Raw genomic sequence first — 17997 nt, forward strand, 5'->3', positions numbered from 1 at the left:
ATGTTTTGTTTGAAATGCATGCACACATACAGATAATAATATATTTGCCCTAACACCGGTTGGCGTACCCTGCCTGAAGGATTACTTCCCTTTGTACCGTTCTTCAGAGAGGTTGACAACTCCACAACATTCTTGAACATTTCAGAGATGGATCCTCTCTTTCTCGCGTATAATTATTTTAGAAGAAGAAAATACCAAGAATGTGTTGAAATATGTTCCCAAATGTTGGAAAAGAATCCGTATGATCAGGTAAATATACTGAGGGGCCATTTTAACAGGTTGGAAACCATCACCCATAACAGGTTGCCGACTTTTTTAGACTAATATGAAACTGACTATTTGAGATGTTTATCACTACGATAATATAATGCTCCACTAAGGTCGCTTCATTGAATCTCAGGGGTTCGAAAAGACAGGGTTTATAGGCAATACGTATTAATTATCAATGACCCATAGAAAAAACAAATTACATATTTTTAAGATGGAGATAAATGGTCCATTAGTATTGTACCCTCCCAATCTCTGGAGTGGAGACTACTTAACTATGTATTAAAAATTAAATAAAACCCTATTTTGTCTTTAAATCAATGACAGAAAAAAAAACTGGATTTTTCCTATTATATAAACTAAATGAGCCATATTCTTATTTGTATGACATCATTTAACAGGCCTCATGGACACTGAAGACAAGAGCTCTGACTGCCCAAGTATATGTTGACGAGGTTGATGTGGATGAAGAAGGGATAGCAGAAATGTTAATGGATGATAACACGATTGCACAAGTGTCACGTCCAGGAACCTCATTAAAGGTTCCAGGAACAGGCGTTGGAGCACCCAGTCCTGGTGTCAGGTGAAAAATCTCAAATAAAAACACATATATGGGGAAAGATTAGCTAGAATAGTCAACTATATATGTTCACAAAAAGGAACTATATAAGATTTTGAAAATGTTGAAGTGTATGTAAAATAAATCCAGAACCATATATATACTTCTAAATCTGTTAAGAATTTATGTTGCTATAGAATCAGGCTGTCAAAAAAAAAATAAATAAAGAAAGTTCCCATGTATGCAACAAACATGCAACGCAAAGGTTATTATATGAATCAAATGAGGTGTCATCAACATACACAAATCCTTTAAGAAATCGTATTCAATGATACAAGAAGATGTTACCACAACTTAACCTGCTCATAGCAGAAGCAATGAAAACTAGCACAAATTTAAGATGTCTCTTCTGGTTCATTAAATTAGAAGTAAAACCATGTAAGTAATACCACTAAAATTGCAACATCTCACAGTGACATAATTAAGGTACATAACACTGATCCTTGATAAAACTTTAATGTCGACCATGCCTAATGCTATGGTAATATATTGGTCAGCACTCGCTTCAGAGCCCAATGACATTGAGCTAGATAAAGGACAGAGTGCATGTACATAATAGATGAAATGATATATTAACGACAATCGCCCCATTATTATGTAAAAGTGTATTTCAATGAAACCAACCTTCTACCCTCTATAAATCCATTATTCCTATACTTTGATACTAAATATCATGATATGCTATTATTTCCAAAAATACTTGTGTTTAGTGCATTAAGGGTCTTTGCATCATGTTTAGATAACACTAACAAATTATGGGAAGACCTAACGACAGCTTAAAAGGACTCAACATTTCTTACTAAAATGATCAAAATCAGACACTGCTAATGCTACATTCTGTAACTATACTCAAAGTGTACTGTAGGAAAAACGTAGGGACAGTATTACAAATGCAAACAGTATAATCTTTCATCAGGTAGTTTGGTACAATCTGATTCATCATTAAGTATCTTACACAAAAATTCATCATGCATTTATTTAAAATACTGCCATATTACAACAGAACTGAAACCAAACTTATCCGCTTCAGGAAATGCATGTTGTAGAATAGCACAGTATTAATGTACAAAAGTACAGCACCAATAATATAGTAACAGATACATTACACAATTAAATTTTCCAGTTTCCACCATTGCTGTCATTCAGTAATCTAATGTACCTTTGATGATATTACAAACTTTATAAAACACTATGCTGAATAGGCTTCATGTCTTATTGTGTTGTCTGTGCTCACTTCTGTAGGCCCACATCCCAGTCTGGTCGTCCTCTATCAGGATTTGTCCGTCCAGGTACACAGGGTGGACGACCTGGCACCATGGAGCAAGCAATCCGGACACCTCGGACAGCTCACACCGCACGTCCAGTCACTAGTGCTTCAGGCCGATATGTCAGACTTGGAACTGTGAGTCATTTACACCCAAATTTGTATGCATATTAGAGGTTTAGAAAAAAAAATCATTAAGTTCATAATGTGAATGAGGTTATTTCCATTCATTTCAAGTAATAATATATGTAATTCTAAAGAGATTCTCCTTCATTAAATCGACTGTCAAAATTCTGAAGATTTTTTTTTATTTCATTTGAAAATCCCTGACACTTCTTTTTTTGGTATCCTATAAAAATCATCAATTTTAACAGGTTTCAAAAAGGAATACTTCCCTGGGTATACAATAAAATGACTGTTTCGATGACCTACCCAACCGAAAACTGTATCATTAGCCAGTCTTTAAAACAAAAAAATGTTCCCTTGACCAGTCAAAGAAATAACTGTTTCCAAACGTTAACAGTATATGAAAAAATGTCCTTGGTATTACCAGATCATAGTACAATTTTGCTATGTTTAGCATCATACTAAAATTCGAAGAAAATAAACTAATTCTACCTGGTTGAAATAACTTGACTAGTATCAGTTGAAAGAAAGAGCTTGACCAATCTTAACTGTTGGTCAGTCCCTTAACTGGAGCTAGCTGTATAGACATTGTTTACCTCTTAATTTCTTCTCTTAAATGTGTATGAGAAAAGTACTCAAATGATTTTGTTACAGATTTGTCATTATGGTACATGATACTTAAAGTGTTTGTGTTTTTTCAGGCTTCCATGTTGTCAACTCCAGATGGACCTTTTATCAACCTGGCACGTCTCAATTTTGCAAAGTATGCTGCTCGTCCAAACCTGGCAAAGGCCTTGTTTGAATACATATTCCACCATGAAAATGATGTTAGGAATGTGAGTATAAATGTAGGAAAAAAGATTTATAATCTGTGAAAAGATGTATTTAACAGTAACTTGTGGTGCTTGAATAGGACAATGCCATTTTTATGTTTCATGTGATTTCGTAAAATAGGATTTTTGAAGTCCTTACATTTTTTTTGTTACTTTTATTGAAAATATTAGAAAAACGAAGGGAAAAGGAAATATATGAATATAAATAGTTTTGATGAAAATATGTGCTATGTTACAGGCATTAGAGTTAGCTGCCCTTGCTACAGAGTCCTGTCAGTATAAGGACTGGTGGTGGAAAGTTCAGCTGGCCAAGTGTTACTACAGGTCAGTATTAATGTAATATAGCAATGTATACATCGACTACAGGTCAGTATTAATGTGACATAACAATGTATACATCACTACAGGTCAGTATTAATGTAACATGACAATGTATACATCACAATGGTCAGTATTAATGTAACATAACAATGTATACATCACAATGGTCAGTATTAATGTAACATAACAATGTATGCATCACTACAGGTCAGTATTAATGTAACATAACAATGTATACATCACAATGGTCAGTATTAATGTAACATAACAATGTATACATCACTACCGGTCAGTATTAATGTAACATAACAATGTATACATCACTACAGGTCAGTATTAATGTAACATGACAATGTATACATCACAATGGTCAGTATTAATGTAACATAGCAATGTATACATCGACTACAGGTCAGTATTAATGTAACATGACAATGTATACATCACTACAGGTCAGTATTAATGTAACATAGAAATGTATACATCACAATGGTCAGTATTTATGTAACATGACAATGTATACATCACTACATGTCAGTATTAATGTAACATAGCAATGTATACATCACTACAGGTCAGTATTAATGTAACATAGCCATGTATACATCACTACAGGTCAGTATTAATGTAACATGACAATGTATACATCACTACAGGTCAGTATTAATGTAACATAGCAATGTATACATCACTACAGGTCAGTATTAATGTAACATAACAATGTATAAATCACTGCAGGTCAGTATTAATGTAACATAGCAATGTATATATCACTACAGGTCAGTATTAATGTAACATAACAATGTATACATCACTACAGGTCAGTATTAATGTAACATAGCCATGTATACATCACTACAGGTCAGTATTAATGTAACATAGCAATGTATACATCACTACAGGTCAGTATTAATGTAACATAACAATGTATACATCACTACAGGTCAGTATTAATGTAACATAGCCATGTATACATCACTACAGGTCAGTATTAATGTAACATAACAATGTATACATCACTACAGGTCAGTATTAATGTAACATAACAATGTATACATCACTACAGGTCAGTATTAATGTAACATAGTAATATATACATCACTACAGGTCAGTATTAATGTAACATAACAATGTATACATCACTACAGGTCAGTATTAATGTAACATAGCAATGTATACATCACTACAGGTCAGTATTAATGTAACATAACAATGTATACATCACTACAGGTCAGTATTAATGTAACATAGCCATGTATACATCACTACAGGTCAGTATTAATGTAACATAGCAATGTATACATCACTACAGGTCAGTATTAATGTAACATAACAATGTATACATCACTACAGGTCAGTATTAATGTAACATAGCCATGTATACATCACTACAGGTCAGTATTAATGTAACATAACAATGTATACATCACTACAGGTCAGTATTAATGTAACATAACAATGTATACATCACTACAGGTCAGTATTAATGTAACATAGTAATATATACATCACTACAGGTCAGTATTAATGTAACATAACAATGTATACATCACTACAGGTCAGTATTAATGTAACATAGCAATGTATACATCACTACAGGTCAGTATTAATGTAACATAACAATGTATACATCACTACAGGTCAGTATTAATGTAACATAACAATGTATACATCACTACAGGTCAGTATTAATATAACATAACAATGTATACATCACTACAGGTCAGTATTAATGTAACATAACAATGTATACATCACTACAGGTCAGTATTAATGTAACATAACAATGTATATATCACAATGGTCAGTATTAATGTAACATAACAATGTATACATCACTACAGGTCAGTATTAATGTAACATAGCAATGTATACATCACTACAGGTCAGTATTAATGTAACATAACAATGTATATATCACTACAGGTCAGTATTAATGTAACATAGCAATGTATACATCACTACAGGTCAGTATTAATGTAACATAACAATGTATACATCACTACAGGTCAGTATTAATGTAACATAACAATGTATATATCACAATGGTCAGTATTAATGTAACATAGCAATGTATATATCACTACAGGTCAGTATTAATGTAACATAGCATACATCACTACAGGTCAGTATTAATGTAACATAACAATGTATATATATCACTACAGGTCAGTATTAATGTAACATAGCAATGTATACATCACTACAGGTCAGTATTAATGTAACATAACAATGTATACATCACTACAGGTCAGTATTAATGTAACATAGCAATGTATACATCACTACAGGTCAGTATTAATGTAATATAGTGATGTTTACATCACTACAGGTCAGTATTAATGTAACAACAATGTATACATCACTACATGTCAGTATTAATGTAACATAACAATGTATACATCACTACAGGTCAGTATTAATGTAACATAGCATACATCACTACAGGTCAGTATTAATGTAACATGACAATGTATATATCACTACAGGTCAGTATTAATGTAACATAACAATGTATACATCACTACAGGTCAGTATTAATGTAATATAGCAATGTATACATCACTACAGGTCAGTATTAATGTAACATGACAATGTATATATCACTACAGGTCAGTATTAATGTAACATAACATACATCACTACAGGTCATTATTAATGTAACATAGCAATGTATACATCACTACAGGTCAGTATTAATGTAACATAGCAATGTATATATCACTACAGGTCAGTATTAATGTAACATAGCAATGTATATATCACTGCAGGTCAGTATTAATGTAACATAATGTATACATCACTACAGGTCAGTATTAATGTAACATAACAATGTATACATCACTACAGGTCAGTATTAATGTAACATAACAATGTATACATCACTACAGGTCAGTATTAATGTAACATAACAATGTATACATCACTACAGGTCAGTATTAATGTAACATAACAATGTATACATCGACTACAGGTCAGTATTAATGTAACATAACAATGTATACATCACTACAGGTCAGTATTAATGTAACATAACAATGTATACATCACTACAGGTCAGTATTAATGTAACATAACAATGTATATATCACTACAGGTCAGTATTAATGTAACATAACAATGTATACATCACAATGGTCCTCAGGCATCATAAATAACATCCCTTCAGATACAGGGAACATCAAAGTTATTCTCACAATCCCTGCCCTTAAAAAGCTTTTGTCATGCTTGTGTAAATACTGTTTTATTCATTGAACTTCCTTTTTATTAAATGTTTCATTCCCACATCATATTATTTACCCTCTATTTGCAATTTGTTATTAGATGCTTTGTAAGAGAATGTTTTATAATATCAACTTTGCCTTTGGTCATGTAAATGCTGTTGTTATTTTGTCAGACTGGGTATGTATAGAGATGCTGAGAAGCAGTTGAAGTCAGCACAGAAGCAGCAGGACATTGTTGACATCTATCTGTATCTGTGTAAGGTTTATGTTAGACTAGACCAGCCTCTCACTGCTATAGACATCTTCAAACAAGGACTAGAAAAGTTTCAGGGGGAGACAACTCTCCTGTCAGGAATTGCCAGAATCTATGAGGTATGTGTCAAATTCACCTGTATTTATAAGCATATATAACGATATAATAATACTATTTTGTGTTAACTTTTAATAGTTAGTCATTTACATTACCATCAGATAAGAAATAATGGAACTACGTTAAGTGTGAACAATTAGACTGCTGTATAATAATGCTTCTGAAACAATCAAACTAATTGAACAATGCTTTGTTTTACAGGTGATTTCAGTCCTAACATTATATCAAATAAATTATTATGTCTTGTTACATCCCATGAAAAATATAGGGAATGTCATCAGACTGTAGGTACCAACTCTGTATCTACCAGAACTGTAATAAAATAATATATTGTTAAATAATTGTCATACAATTTTGTAATATATTTTTGTTTGTTTTGTTGTAGGGTATGAATGACATGGACAATGCAGTGAAGTTCTATAAGGATGTGTTAAATTACGACAGCATGCATGTGGAGGCTATAGCATGTATAGCAACACATCACTTCTACACAGACCAACCAGAAGTGGCACTTAAATTCTACAGGTAAACCTGTTATTGTCATGTCTCTTATTGTCATGTCTCTCATTGTCATGTCTCTTATTGTCATGTCTCTCATTGTCATGTTTCTTATTGTCATGTCTCTTATTTTCATGTCACCTATTGTCATGTCTCTTATTGTCATGTCTTGATTTTTATCATGTTTTATTTAAACAGTTTTTCTTGTTTTGTAACCTATGTAAATTAATGCATGTTAATGTCAATTGCTTTTGTGCGGTCTGTGGTTGATACTATTTCACTTTGACTGTCATCACAAAGAAATACAGGTGAATAGGGAAAGAACCATCGGGAAGAGGAGGGGAGTCTAGTATCATGCTAGGAAGAAGCATTTTATAAACCTGAAACAAGTCAATTATTTGTGCCTCACCGACTACAGAACAATAGATCCACCTTCTTACCTAATGACAGCTTTGTTTAAGTGCGAGTATCTGATCTGATATAGTCGTTCCTTTTATGTTGTCGTTAAATTTATACATAGTACATTTTGTAATGCAGTTTAAATGCAAGAGTTTTCATAGTTGTGAGATTCATTTTATTACAATAAAAATGTCTTTCAAAGGAAATGAAATACAAATAACAAAGTTTTGTTTCACTTAATTGATGATACTTTGTTCTTATTTGTTTCTTTTGAATAACAAGCTGGATGTGTAAACAGCAAATTTTATGTGAAAACTTCTGAATTATACCATCTCAGACCTGACAACACAAATTTGATTACCGGTAGTTGACGTAAAATATGATTCTAATTTTACGAAGATTTCCTGAGTTTCCGTCTCATAACTATAAATGTTTATTTAAATGATTTAAACATAAACATCCAAGAAGTGTACAGCTAATCTAGATTGAATGATGTAACTTTGACAAATGTTCCAAAGCTTCTTTCATGTCTCTGACCTTGTGCCAAAAACATTTTCCTTAGGGATTTTGTAGGAAATCCTCAGCTCCCTATTCTCCACAGGGAAGATCCGAACCTTCAATCCCTCTGATCTTCGGCAAGTCTCTGGTACTTTTTTCTTCTGTCGGAATGCCTCCCTACACTATCCCAGCCAGGGTTCGGATGATCTCTGGGTTTTTCTTCTGTCCGAATGCCTCCCTACACTATCCCAGCCAGGGTTCGGATGATCTCTGGGGTTTTCTTCTGTCCGAATGCCTCCCTACACTATCCCAGCCAGGGTTCTGTCAACCCTAACATGTATGGATGATCTCTGGGTTTTTCTTCTGTCCGAATGCCTCCCTACACTATCCCAGCCAGGTTTCGGATGATCTCTGGATTTTTCTTCTGTCCGAATGCCTCCCTACACTATCCCAGCCAGGGTTCGGATGATCTCTGGGGTTTTCTTCTGTCCGAATGCCTCCCTACACTATCCCAGCCAGGGTTCTGTCAACCCTAACATGTATGGATGATCTCTGGGTTTTTCTTCTGTCCGAATGCCTCCCTACACTATCCCAGCCAGGTTTCGGATGATCTCTGGATTTTTCTTCTGTCCGAATGCCTCCCTACACTATCCCAGCCAGGGTTCGGATGATCTCTGGGTTTTTCTTCTGTCCGAATGCCTCCCTACACTATCCCAGCCAGGGTTCGGATGATCTCTGGGTTTTTCTTCTGTCCGAATGCCTCCCTACACTATCCCAGCCAGGGTTCTGTCAACCCTAATATGTATGGATGATCTCTGGGTTTTTCTTCTGTCCGAATGCCTCCCTACACTATCCCAGCCAGGGTTTGGATGATCTCTGGGTTTTTCTTCTGTCCGAATGCCTCCCTACACTATCCCAGCCAGGGTTCGGATGATCTTTGGGTTTTTCTTCTGTCCGAATGCCTCCCTACACTATCCCAGCCAGGGTTCGGATGATCTCTGGGTTTTTCTTCTGTCCGAATGCCTCCCTACACTATCCCAGCCAGGGTTCTGTCAACCCTAACATGTATAGATGATCTCTGGGTTTTTCGTCTGTCGGAATGCCTCCCTACACTATCCCAGCCAGGGTTCTGTCAACCCTAACATGTATGGATGATCTCTGGGTTTTTCGTCTGTCCGAATGCCTCCCTACACTATCCCAGCCAGGGTTCTGTTAACCCTAACATGTATGGATGATCTCTGGGTTTTTCTTCTGTCCGAATGCCTCCCTACACTATCCCAGCCAGGATTCTGTTAACCCTAACATGTATGGATGATCTCTGGGTTTTTCTTCTGTCCGAATGCCTCCCTACACTATCCCAGCCAGGGTTCTGTCAACCCTAACATGTATGGATGATCTCTGGGTTTTTCTTCTGTCCGAATGCCTCCCTACACTATCCCAGCCAGGGTTCTGTTAACCCTAACATGTATGGATGATCTCTGGGTTTTTCTTCTGTCCGAATGCCTCCCTACACTATCCCAGCCAGGGTTCTGTCAACCCTAACATGTATGGATGATCTCTGGGTTTTTCTTCTGTCCGAATGCCTCCCTACACTATCCCAGCCAGGGTTCTGTCAACCCTAACATGTATGGATGATCTTTGAGAAAACTAGTTTTCTGTCTACCTTGATTTCCCACTTTTGTCCTTCATCAAGGATTCCTGTATGGTGAGTTCCTGGTGCCTTCCCTACCTCCTTGGGATGAACAAAGACAGTTAATGATTGGTTGACCCCTTAGCTGGCTATCTTTTTTTCATTCTCTCCTTTTCCATAACATGTCCGCCAGCTCCTTCAGGACTTTACGATGTCTCCATTAGTATTGCCCTTGTGTGAGATTGATGTTAAATGTTGACAGAATGTGACTGAGAGTGCCTAGTTTTTCATACCAATGGCAGCTCACATCTTGTGTCAATCCCCATATTTACAGAATTTTTGGTAATAGCAGAAGGCAAGTTTCTAGTTGCCAGATGTTAGACTATGTTATGCGTCTCTCTGTAGTTTCCTGTCTGGTATGTGTTCCCTGTGCCTCTAAGTCTACCTCTTCCGATTTTTTTTAAACTTTTCTTCCATTTTCATAACGCTATCTCTAACCATCTTTCTCTTTCCAGATTTGTCACCCATCTCTGTACCTTTGCTGTTCTGAATCCCTGTTGTATTATGCAAGTCTTTTATGATATATTAAATAATGTCAAATTGGTTTCAAAAGAAATGCCTTCTAAAATTTTATCTATATATTGGAAGCGCTTGCTTGGAATATTATTTCAGATTTAATCGAGATCAAAGTCACCTTTTCTATAAACCAGTCTTCCTTACCAAAAGTTCTCAGTTGGGATTTAGTGACATATTGCAATGGCCTTTTATCCATTGTGGTGGACCTTATGAACATGATAACATGAGTATATATGTATGAATTTTCATGAAACTTTGTTGTACAGCCTTACATCAATAAGATCCCTGGTGACAATCCTCTGACAACATGTAGCTACATGTAGGAGGTCTCTCTCACATCTTATACCCATCACTTTATGTTTTTCTTTCATAAATCATTCAACATGTCTCTCTCAATTTAAAAATGTTTAAGTTTCACCTTATAATCAAGAAAAAATGATGTAGAGATTGCCAATGACTTTTGACGTTATTTAGTATCTCTGCCAATTGCTATCTTTTGTTTTGTCACCTGAAGAGTTTCTGTTCTATAACTCCTAAAGAAATGCTCTGTTTTTTCATTTAACCCAGAGTGACCTAGTACCAGCTACATTATATACTCAATCTCTATCAGATTTCAATATGGCCACCAAATAAGTATTTCTGAGGTTAGAAACTGTATCTGTCTCTTTATGATCTCTCTATTCTGTTGACCACACAGGCAACACATCCTTGTCTTTGGAATTCATACATGTTTCTGCTATACCTTTGCCATACCTTGGGATAGTCCCAAATCTAATATTGGAAAATATATGAACTTTTGAAAAATTAAGATAATATAAAAATGCAAAACTTACTGTAATGAAAAATCTGCTTTATTTTCAATTGAAATAATGTTTCATTCTTTATCTTGATACAATATTTTCAAAGAAATCTAGAATTGGTAATTTTATTGATAGACCTATTCATACTTCAATCAGTCATTGGAACACTGGAATGTATTTCATCATCAAAGATACTATTATTTCCTGAAAATCAAAGTTGTATGCACATTAACCTTTTAATTGCTGTTTGACATATGTCTACATCATGCACGTAATAGATTATATTTGTTAATGTGAGAAAATGAATATGTATATATATATAGCAATTCATGATAGCATTCTGTGAAATTATCCTAATCATTGCATAATCTGATAATAATAGGTGTAATCAAATGTTATTGATACTCCTGTACTCCTATGCTACCTATTGCTGGAACTTCATACTTGGGTCATGGGTTCACCTAGTCGAAGTGGTGTGTCATGTAGCTAAAGTAGGTCACTCTGACCTACATTTTGACCTTTGACCTCTATCAAAGAAAAAGTTTGTCTTGGCCTGATCTGCTGCTCTTCTTACTAATATTATATTTATATTCCTGAATTGATTCACATTAATACCACCAATTCATCTACCATTCATACGCAATGGGTCTGTCAAACAATAAGTGTGTGTAGAATTAGTTCCAACATGAATTCATTATCTGTGCATTCTTGTCATATAATTTCTTATCCACTGGAGGTTTGTAATTCGCTGATTTCTTTTGTTAAAAAAGGATTGTTTTACTTACCTGATACCTGCTTAATAGTTGAGTAATTCAAGCCCATTTGGCCTCTTGTTAGTCAGTTACATGTATATAATAAATTTATGATGAATAACACTTGATTGCTTGATAGAAATAGACAGGATTGCCACATGGAACATAACTACAGTATATTGTTACAAAACCTATCTTTCCTTGGTTTTCTTTATTCAATCAAAGGTTACCTTGTCAATTTAGATTCTTCTAAAAAATGTCAAGTCAAGTGTACTACACTCCAGTTCATGAGTAATAAGTTGTGTATATAATGAAAACCTGTTGACATTTGAGGTGGTTATAATTAACATACCTTTCCATCATCATTATGGTATTATGTGTGGAGCAGACAGGGTGTGATTATTGAGGTGCCACCATGTTATCTGTTCCTCCCCAATGGTGGTAATCTTCAGCCTGATCACACCAACATCTGTCAGGCTAATGTGACAGATGATGAATGATCAGATGATACAATGTATGTGTACTTCGTTGTGTCCATACTTTGTGGGGTTTTTTTTATCGTGAGATCATGCAACGTATTAATATTGAGTTGTTTTGACGTAGTGAGTTTTGTTATTATGACATCACACAAATTATCCATAGCAAGTTTTCCAACTGTGACATTCTGATTTTTGTTTGTATGGTAAGTTAGGTCTCCAGCAGTGTTTTTGTTTGTTTGGTAAGTTAGGTCCAAAGTACACTTTGGAAGGGTCCCCACTGCAGTACTATACAATGCATTAATAACATCAGGAAGGGACTTCACTGCAGTACTATACAATGTATTAGTAACATCAGGAAGGGTCCCCACTGCAGTACTATACAATGTATTAGTAACATCAGGAAGGGACTTCACTGCAGTACCATACAATGTATTAGTAACATCAGGAAGGGACTTCACTGCAGTACTATACAATGTATTAGTAACATCAGGAAGGGTCCCCACTACAGTACTATACAATGTATTAGTAACCTCAGGAAGGGTCCCCACTACAGTACTATACAATGTATTAGTAACATCAGGAAGGGACTTCACTGCAGTACTATACAATGTATTAGTAACATCAGGAAGGGTCCTCACTGCAGTACTATACAATGTATTAGTACATCAGGAAGGAACTTCACTGCAGTACTATACAATGTATTAGTAACATCAGGAAGGGTCCCCACTGCAGTACTATACAATGTATTAGTAACCTCAGGAAGGGTCCCCACTACAGTACTATACAATGTATTAGTAACATCAGGAAGGGACTTCACTGCAGTACTATACAATGTATTAGTAACATCAGGAAGGGACTTCACTACAGTACTATACAATGTATTAGTAACATCAGGAAGGGACTTCACTGCAGTACTATACAATGTATTAGTAACATCAGGAAGGGACTTCACTGCAGTACTATACAATGTATTAGTAACACCAGGAAGGGACTTCACTGCAGTACCGTACAATGTATTAGAAACATCAGGAAGGGACTTCACTGCAGTACCATACAATGTATTAGTAACATCAGGAAGGGACTTCACTGCAGTACCATACAATGTATTAGTAACATCAGGAAGGTCCCCACTGTAGTACTATACAATGTATTAGTAACATCAGGAAGGGACTTCACTGCAGTACCATACAATGTATTAGTAACATCAGGAAGGTCCCCACTGCAGTACTATACAATGTATTAGTAACATCAGGAAGGTACTTCACTGCAGTACTATACAATGTATTAGTAACATCAGGAAGGGTCCCCACTGCAGTACTATACAATGTATTAGTAACATCAGGAAGGGTCCCCACTGCAGTACTATACAATGTATTAGTAACACCAGGAAGGTACTTCACTGCAGTACCATACAATGTATTAGTAACATCAGGAAGGTCCCCACTGCAGTACTATACAATGTATTAGTAACATCAGGAAGGGACTTCACTGCAGAACCATACAATGTATAAGTAACATCAGGAAGGGTCCCCACTGCAGTACTATACAATGTATTAGTAACATCAGGAAGGGTCCCCACTGCAGTACTATACAATGTATTAGTAACACCAGGAAGGGCCCCCACTACAGTACTATACAATGAATTAGTAACATCAGGAAGGGCCCCCACTGCAGTACTATACAATGAATTAGTAACATCAGGAAGGGTCCCCACTGCAGTACTATACAATGTATTAGTAACAACAGGAAGGTCCCCACTGCAGTACTATACAATGTATTAGTAACACCAGGAAGGGCCCCCACTACAGTACTATACAATGTATTAGTAACACCAGGAAGGGTCCCCACTGCAGTACTATACAATGTATTAGTAACATCAGGAAGGGTCCCCACTGCAGTACTATACAATGTATTAGTAACATCAGGAAGGATCCCCACTGCAGTACCATACAATGTATTAGTAACATCAGGAAGGTACTTCACTGCAGTACTATACAATGTATTAGTAACATCAGGAAGGTCCCCACTGCAGTACTATACAATGTATTAGTAACATCAGGAAGGGTCCCCACTGCAGTACTATACAACGTATTAGTAACATCAGGAAGGGACTTCACTGCAGTACTATACAATGTATTAGTAACATCAGGAAGGGACTTCACTGCAGTACCATACAATGTATTAGTAACATCAGGAAGGGACTTCACTGCAGTACTATACAATGTATTAGTAACATCAGGAAGGGTCCCCACTACAGTACTATACAATGTATTAGTAACATCAGGAAGGGACTTCACTGCAGTACTATACAATGTATTAGTAACATCAGGAAGGGACTTCACTACAGTACTATACAATGTATTAGTAACATCAGGAAGGGACTTCACTGCAGTACTATACAATGTATTAGTAACATCAGGAAGGGACTTCACTGCAGTACTATACAATGTATTAGTAACACCAGGAAGGGACTTCACTGCAGTACCGTACAATGTATTAGAAACATCAGGAAGGGACTTCACTGCAGTACCATACAATGTATTAGTAACATCAGGAAGGTCCCCACTGTAGTACTATACAATGTATTAGTAACATCAGGAAGGGACTTCACTGCAGTACCATACAATGTATTAGTAACATCAGGAAGGTCCCCACTGCAGTACTATACAATGTATTAGTAACATCAGGAAGGTACTTCACTGCAGTACTATACAATGTATTAGTAACATCAGGAAGGGTCCCCACTGCAGTACTATACAATGTATTAGTAACATCAGGAAGGGTCCCCACTGCAGTACTATACAATGTATTAGTAACACCAGGAAGGTACTTCACTGCAGTACCATACAATGTATTAGTAACATCAGGAAGGTCCCCACTGCAGTACTATACAATGTATTAGTAACATCAGGAAGGGTCCCCACTGCAGTACTATACAATGTATTAGTAACACCAGGAAGGGCCCCCACTACAGTACTATACAATGAATTAGTAACATCAGGAAGGGCCCCCACTGCAGTACTATACAATGAATTAGTAACATCAGGAAGGGTCCCCACTGCAGTACTATACAATGTATTAGTAACAACAGGAAGGTCCCCACTGCAGTACTATACAATGTATTAGTAACACCAGGAAGGGCCCCCACTACAGTACTATACAATGTATTAGTAACACCAGGAAGGGTCCCCACTGCAGTACTATACAATGTATTAGTAACATCAGGAAGGGTCCCCACTGCAGTACTATACAATGTATTAGTAACATCAGGAAGGATCCCCACTGCAGTACCATACAATGTATTAGTAACATCAGGAAGGTACTTCACTGCAGTACTATACAATGTATTAGTAACATCAGGAAGGTCCCCACTGCAGTACTATACAATGTATTAGTAACATCAGGAAGGGTCCCCACTGCAGTACTATACAACGTATTAGTAACATCAGGAAGGGACTTCACTGCAGTACTATACAATGTATTAGTAACATCAGGAAGGGACTTCACTGCAGTACCATACAATGTATTAGTAACATCAGGAAGGGACTTCACTGCTGTACTATACAATGTATTAGTAACATCAGGAAGGGTCCCCACTACAGTACTATACAATGTATTAGTAACATCAGGAAGGGTCCCCACTACAGTACTATACAATGTATTAGTAACATCAGGAAGGGACTTCACTGCAGTACTATACAATGTATTAGTAACATCAGGAAGGGTCCCCACTGCAGTACTATACAATGTATTAGTACATCAGGAAGGGACTTCACTGCAGTACTATACAATGTATTAGTAACATCAGGAAGGGTCTCCACTGCAGTACTATACAATGTATTATTAACCTCAGGAAGGGTCCCCACTACAGTACTATACAATGTATAAGTAACATCAGGAAGGGACTTCACTGCAGTACTATACAATGTATTAGTAACATCAGGAAGGGACTTCACTACAGTACTATACAATGTATTAGTAACATCAGGAAGGGACTTCACTGCAGTACTATACAATGTATTAGTAACATCAGGAAGGGACTTCACTGCAGTACTATACAATGTATTAGTAACACCAGGAAGGGACTTCACTGCAGTACCGTACAATGTATTAGAAACATCAGGAAGGGACTTCACTGCAGTACCATACAATGTATTAGTAACATCAGGAAGGTCCCCACTGTAGTACTATACAATGTATTAGTAACATCAGGAAGGGACTTCACTGCAGTACCATACAATGTATTAGTAACATCAGGAAGGTCCCCACTGCAGTACTATACAATGTATTAGTAACATCAGGAAGGTACTTCACTGCAGTACTATACAATGTATTAGTAACATCAGGAAGGGTCCCCACTGCAGTACTATACAATGTATTAGTAACATCAGGAAGGGTCCCCACTGCAGTACTATACAATGTATTAGTAACACCAGGAAGGGCCCCCACTACAGTACTATACAATGAATTAGTAACATCAGGAAGGTCCCCACTGCAGTACTATACAATGTATTAGTAACATCAGGAAGGGTCCCCACTGCAGTACTATACAATGTATTAGTAACATCAGGAAGGGACTTCACTGCAGTACTATACAATGTATTAGTAACATCAGGAAGGGACTTCACTGCAGTACTATACAATGTATTAGTAACATCAGGAAGGGTCCCCACTGCAGTACTATACAATGTATTAGTAACATCAGGAAGGGCCTTCACTGCAGTACTATACAATGTATTAGTAACATCAGGAAGGACTTCACTGCAGTACTATACAATGTATTAGTAACATCAGGAAGGGTCCCCACTGCAGTACTATACAATGTATTAGTACATCAGGAAGGAACTTCACTGCAGTACTATACAATGTATTAGTAACATCAGGAAGGGTCCCCACTGCAGTACTATACAATGTATTAGTAACCTCAGGAAGGGTCCCCACTACAGTACTATACAATGTATTAGTAACATCAGGAAGGGACTTCACTGCAGTACTATACAATGTATTAGTAACATCAGGAAGGGCCTCACTACAGTACTATACAATGTATTAGTAACATCAGGAAGGGACTTCACTGCAGTACTATACAATGTATTAGTAACATCAGGAAGGGACTTCACTACAGTACTATACAATGTATTAGTAACATCAGGAAGGGACTTCACTGCAGTACTATACAATGTATTAGTAACATCAGGAAGGACTTCACTGCAGTACTATACAATGTATAGTACACAGAAGGGACTTACTGCGTCTACAATTTGAAACTTCTTATGGAAGGGATTTATGCATACATAAATGTTTAGAACTCAGAGGTAAATGTAGTACTATACGATGTATA

The 17997-nt window shown here is 36.3% G+C and overlaps 1 protein-coding gene across 1 annotated transcript in view; it reads left to right on the forward strand.

Moving 5' to 3' along the window:
* The first annotated feature begins 23 nt into the window (after nucleotides 1–23).
* LOC117324444 (tetratricopeptide repeat protein 8-like) overlaps nucleotides 24–17997 on the forward strand; it is an 80315-nt gene continuing 62341 nt past the window's right edge. Inside the window, exons 1-7 of the mRNA XM_033880297.1 lie at nucleotides 24–249; nucleotides 669–850; nucleotides 2129–2288; nucleotides 2978–3112; nucleotides 3348–3433; nucleotides 6828–7026; nucleotides 7410–7549. Of these exons, the coding sequence (XP_033736188.1) occupies nucleotides 148–249; nucleotides 669–850; nucleotides 2129–2288; nucleotides 2978–3112; nucleotides 3348–3433; nucleotides 6828–7026; nucleotides 7410–7549 (1004 nt within the window). The 5' untranslated portion in view covers nucleotides 24–147. The remainder of the gene's footprint in view (nucleotides 250–668; nucleotides 851–2128; nucleotides 2289–2977; nucleotides 3113–3347; nucleotides 3434–6827; nucleotides 7027–7409; nucleotides 7550–17997) is intronic.

This window comes from Pecten maximus, chromosome 3 (genome assembly GCF_902652985.1).
Source record: "Pecten maximus chromosome 3, xPecMax1.1, whole genome shotgun sequence".
In the NCBI taxonomy this organism is placed as follows: domain Eukaryota; kingdom Metazoa; phylum Mollusca; class Bivalvia; order Pectinida; family Pectinidae; genus Pecten; species Pecten maximus.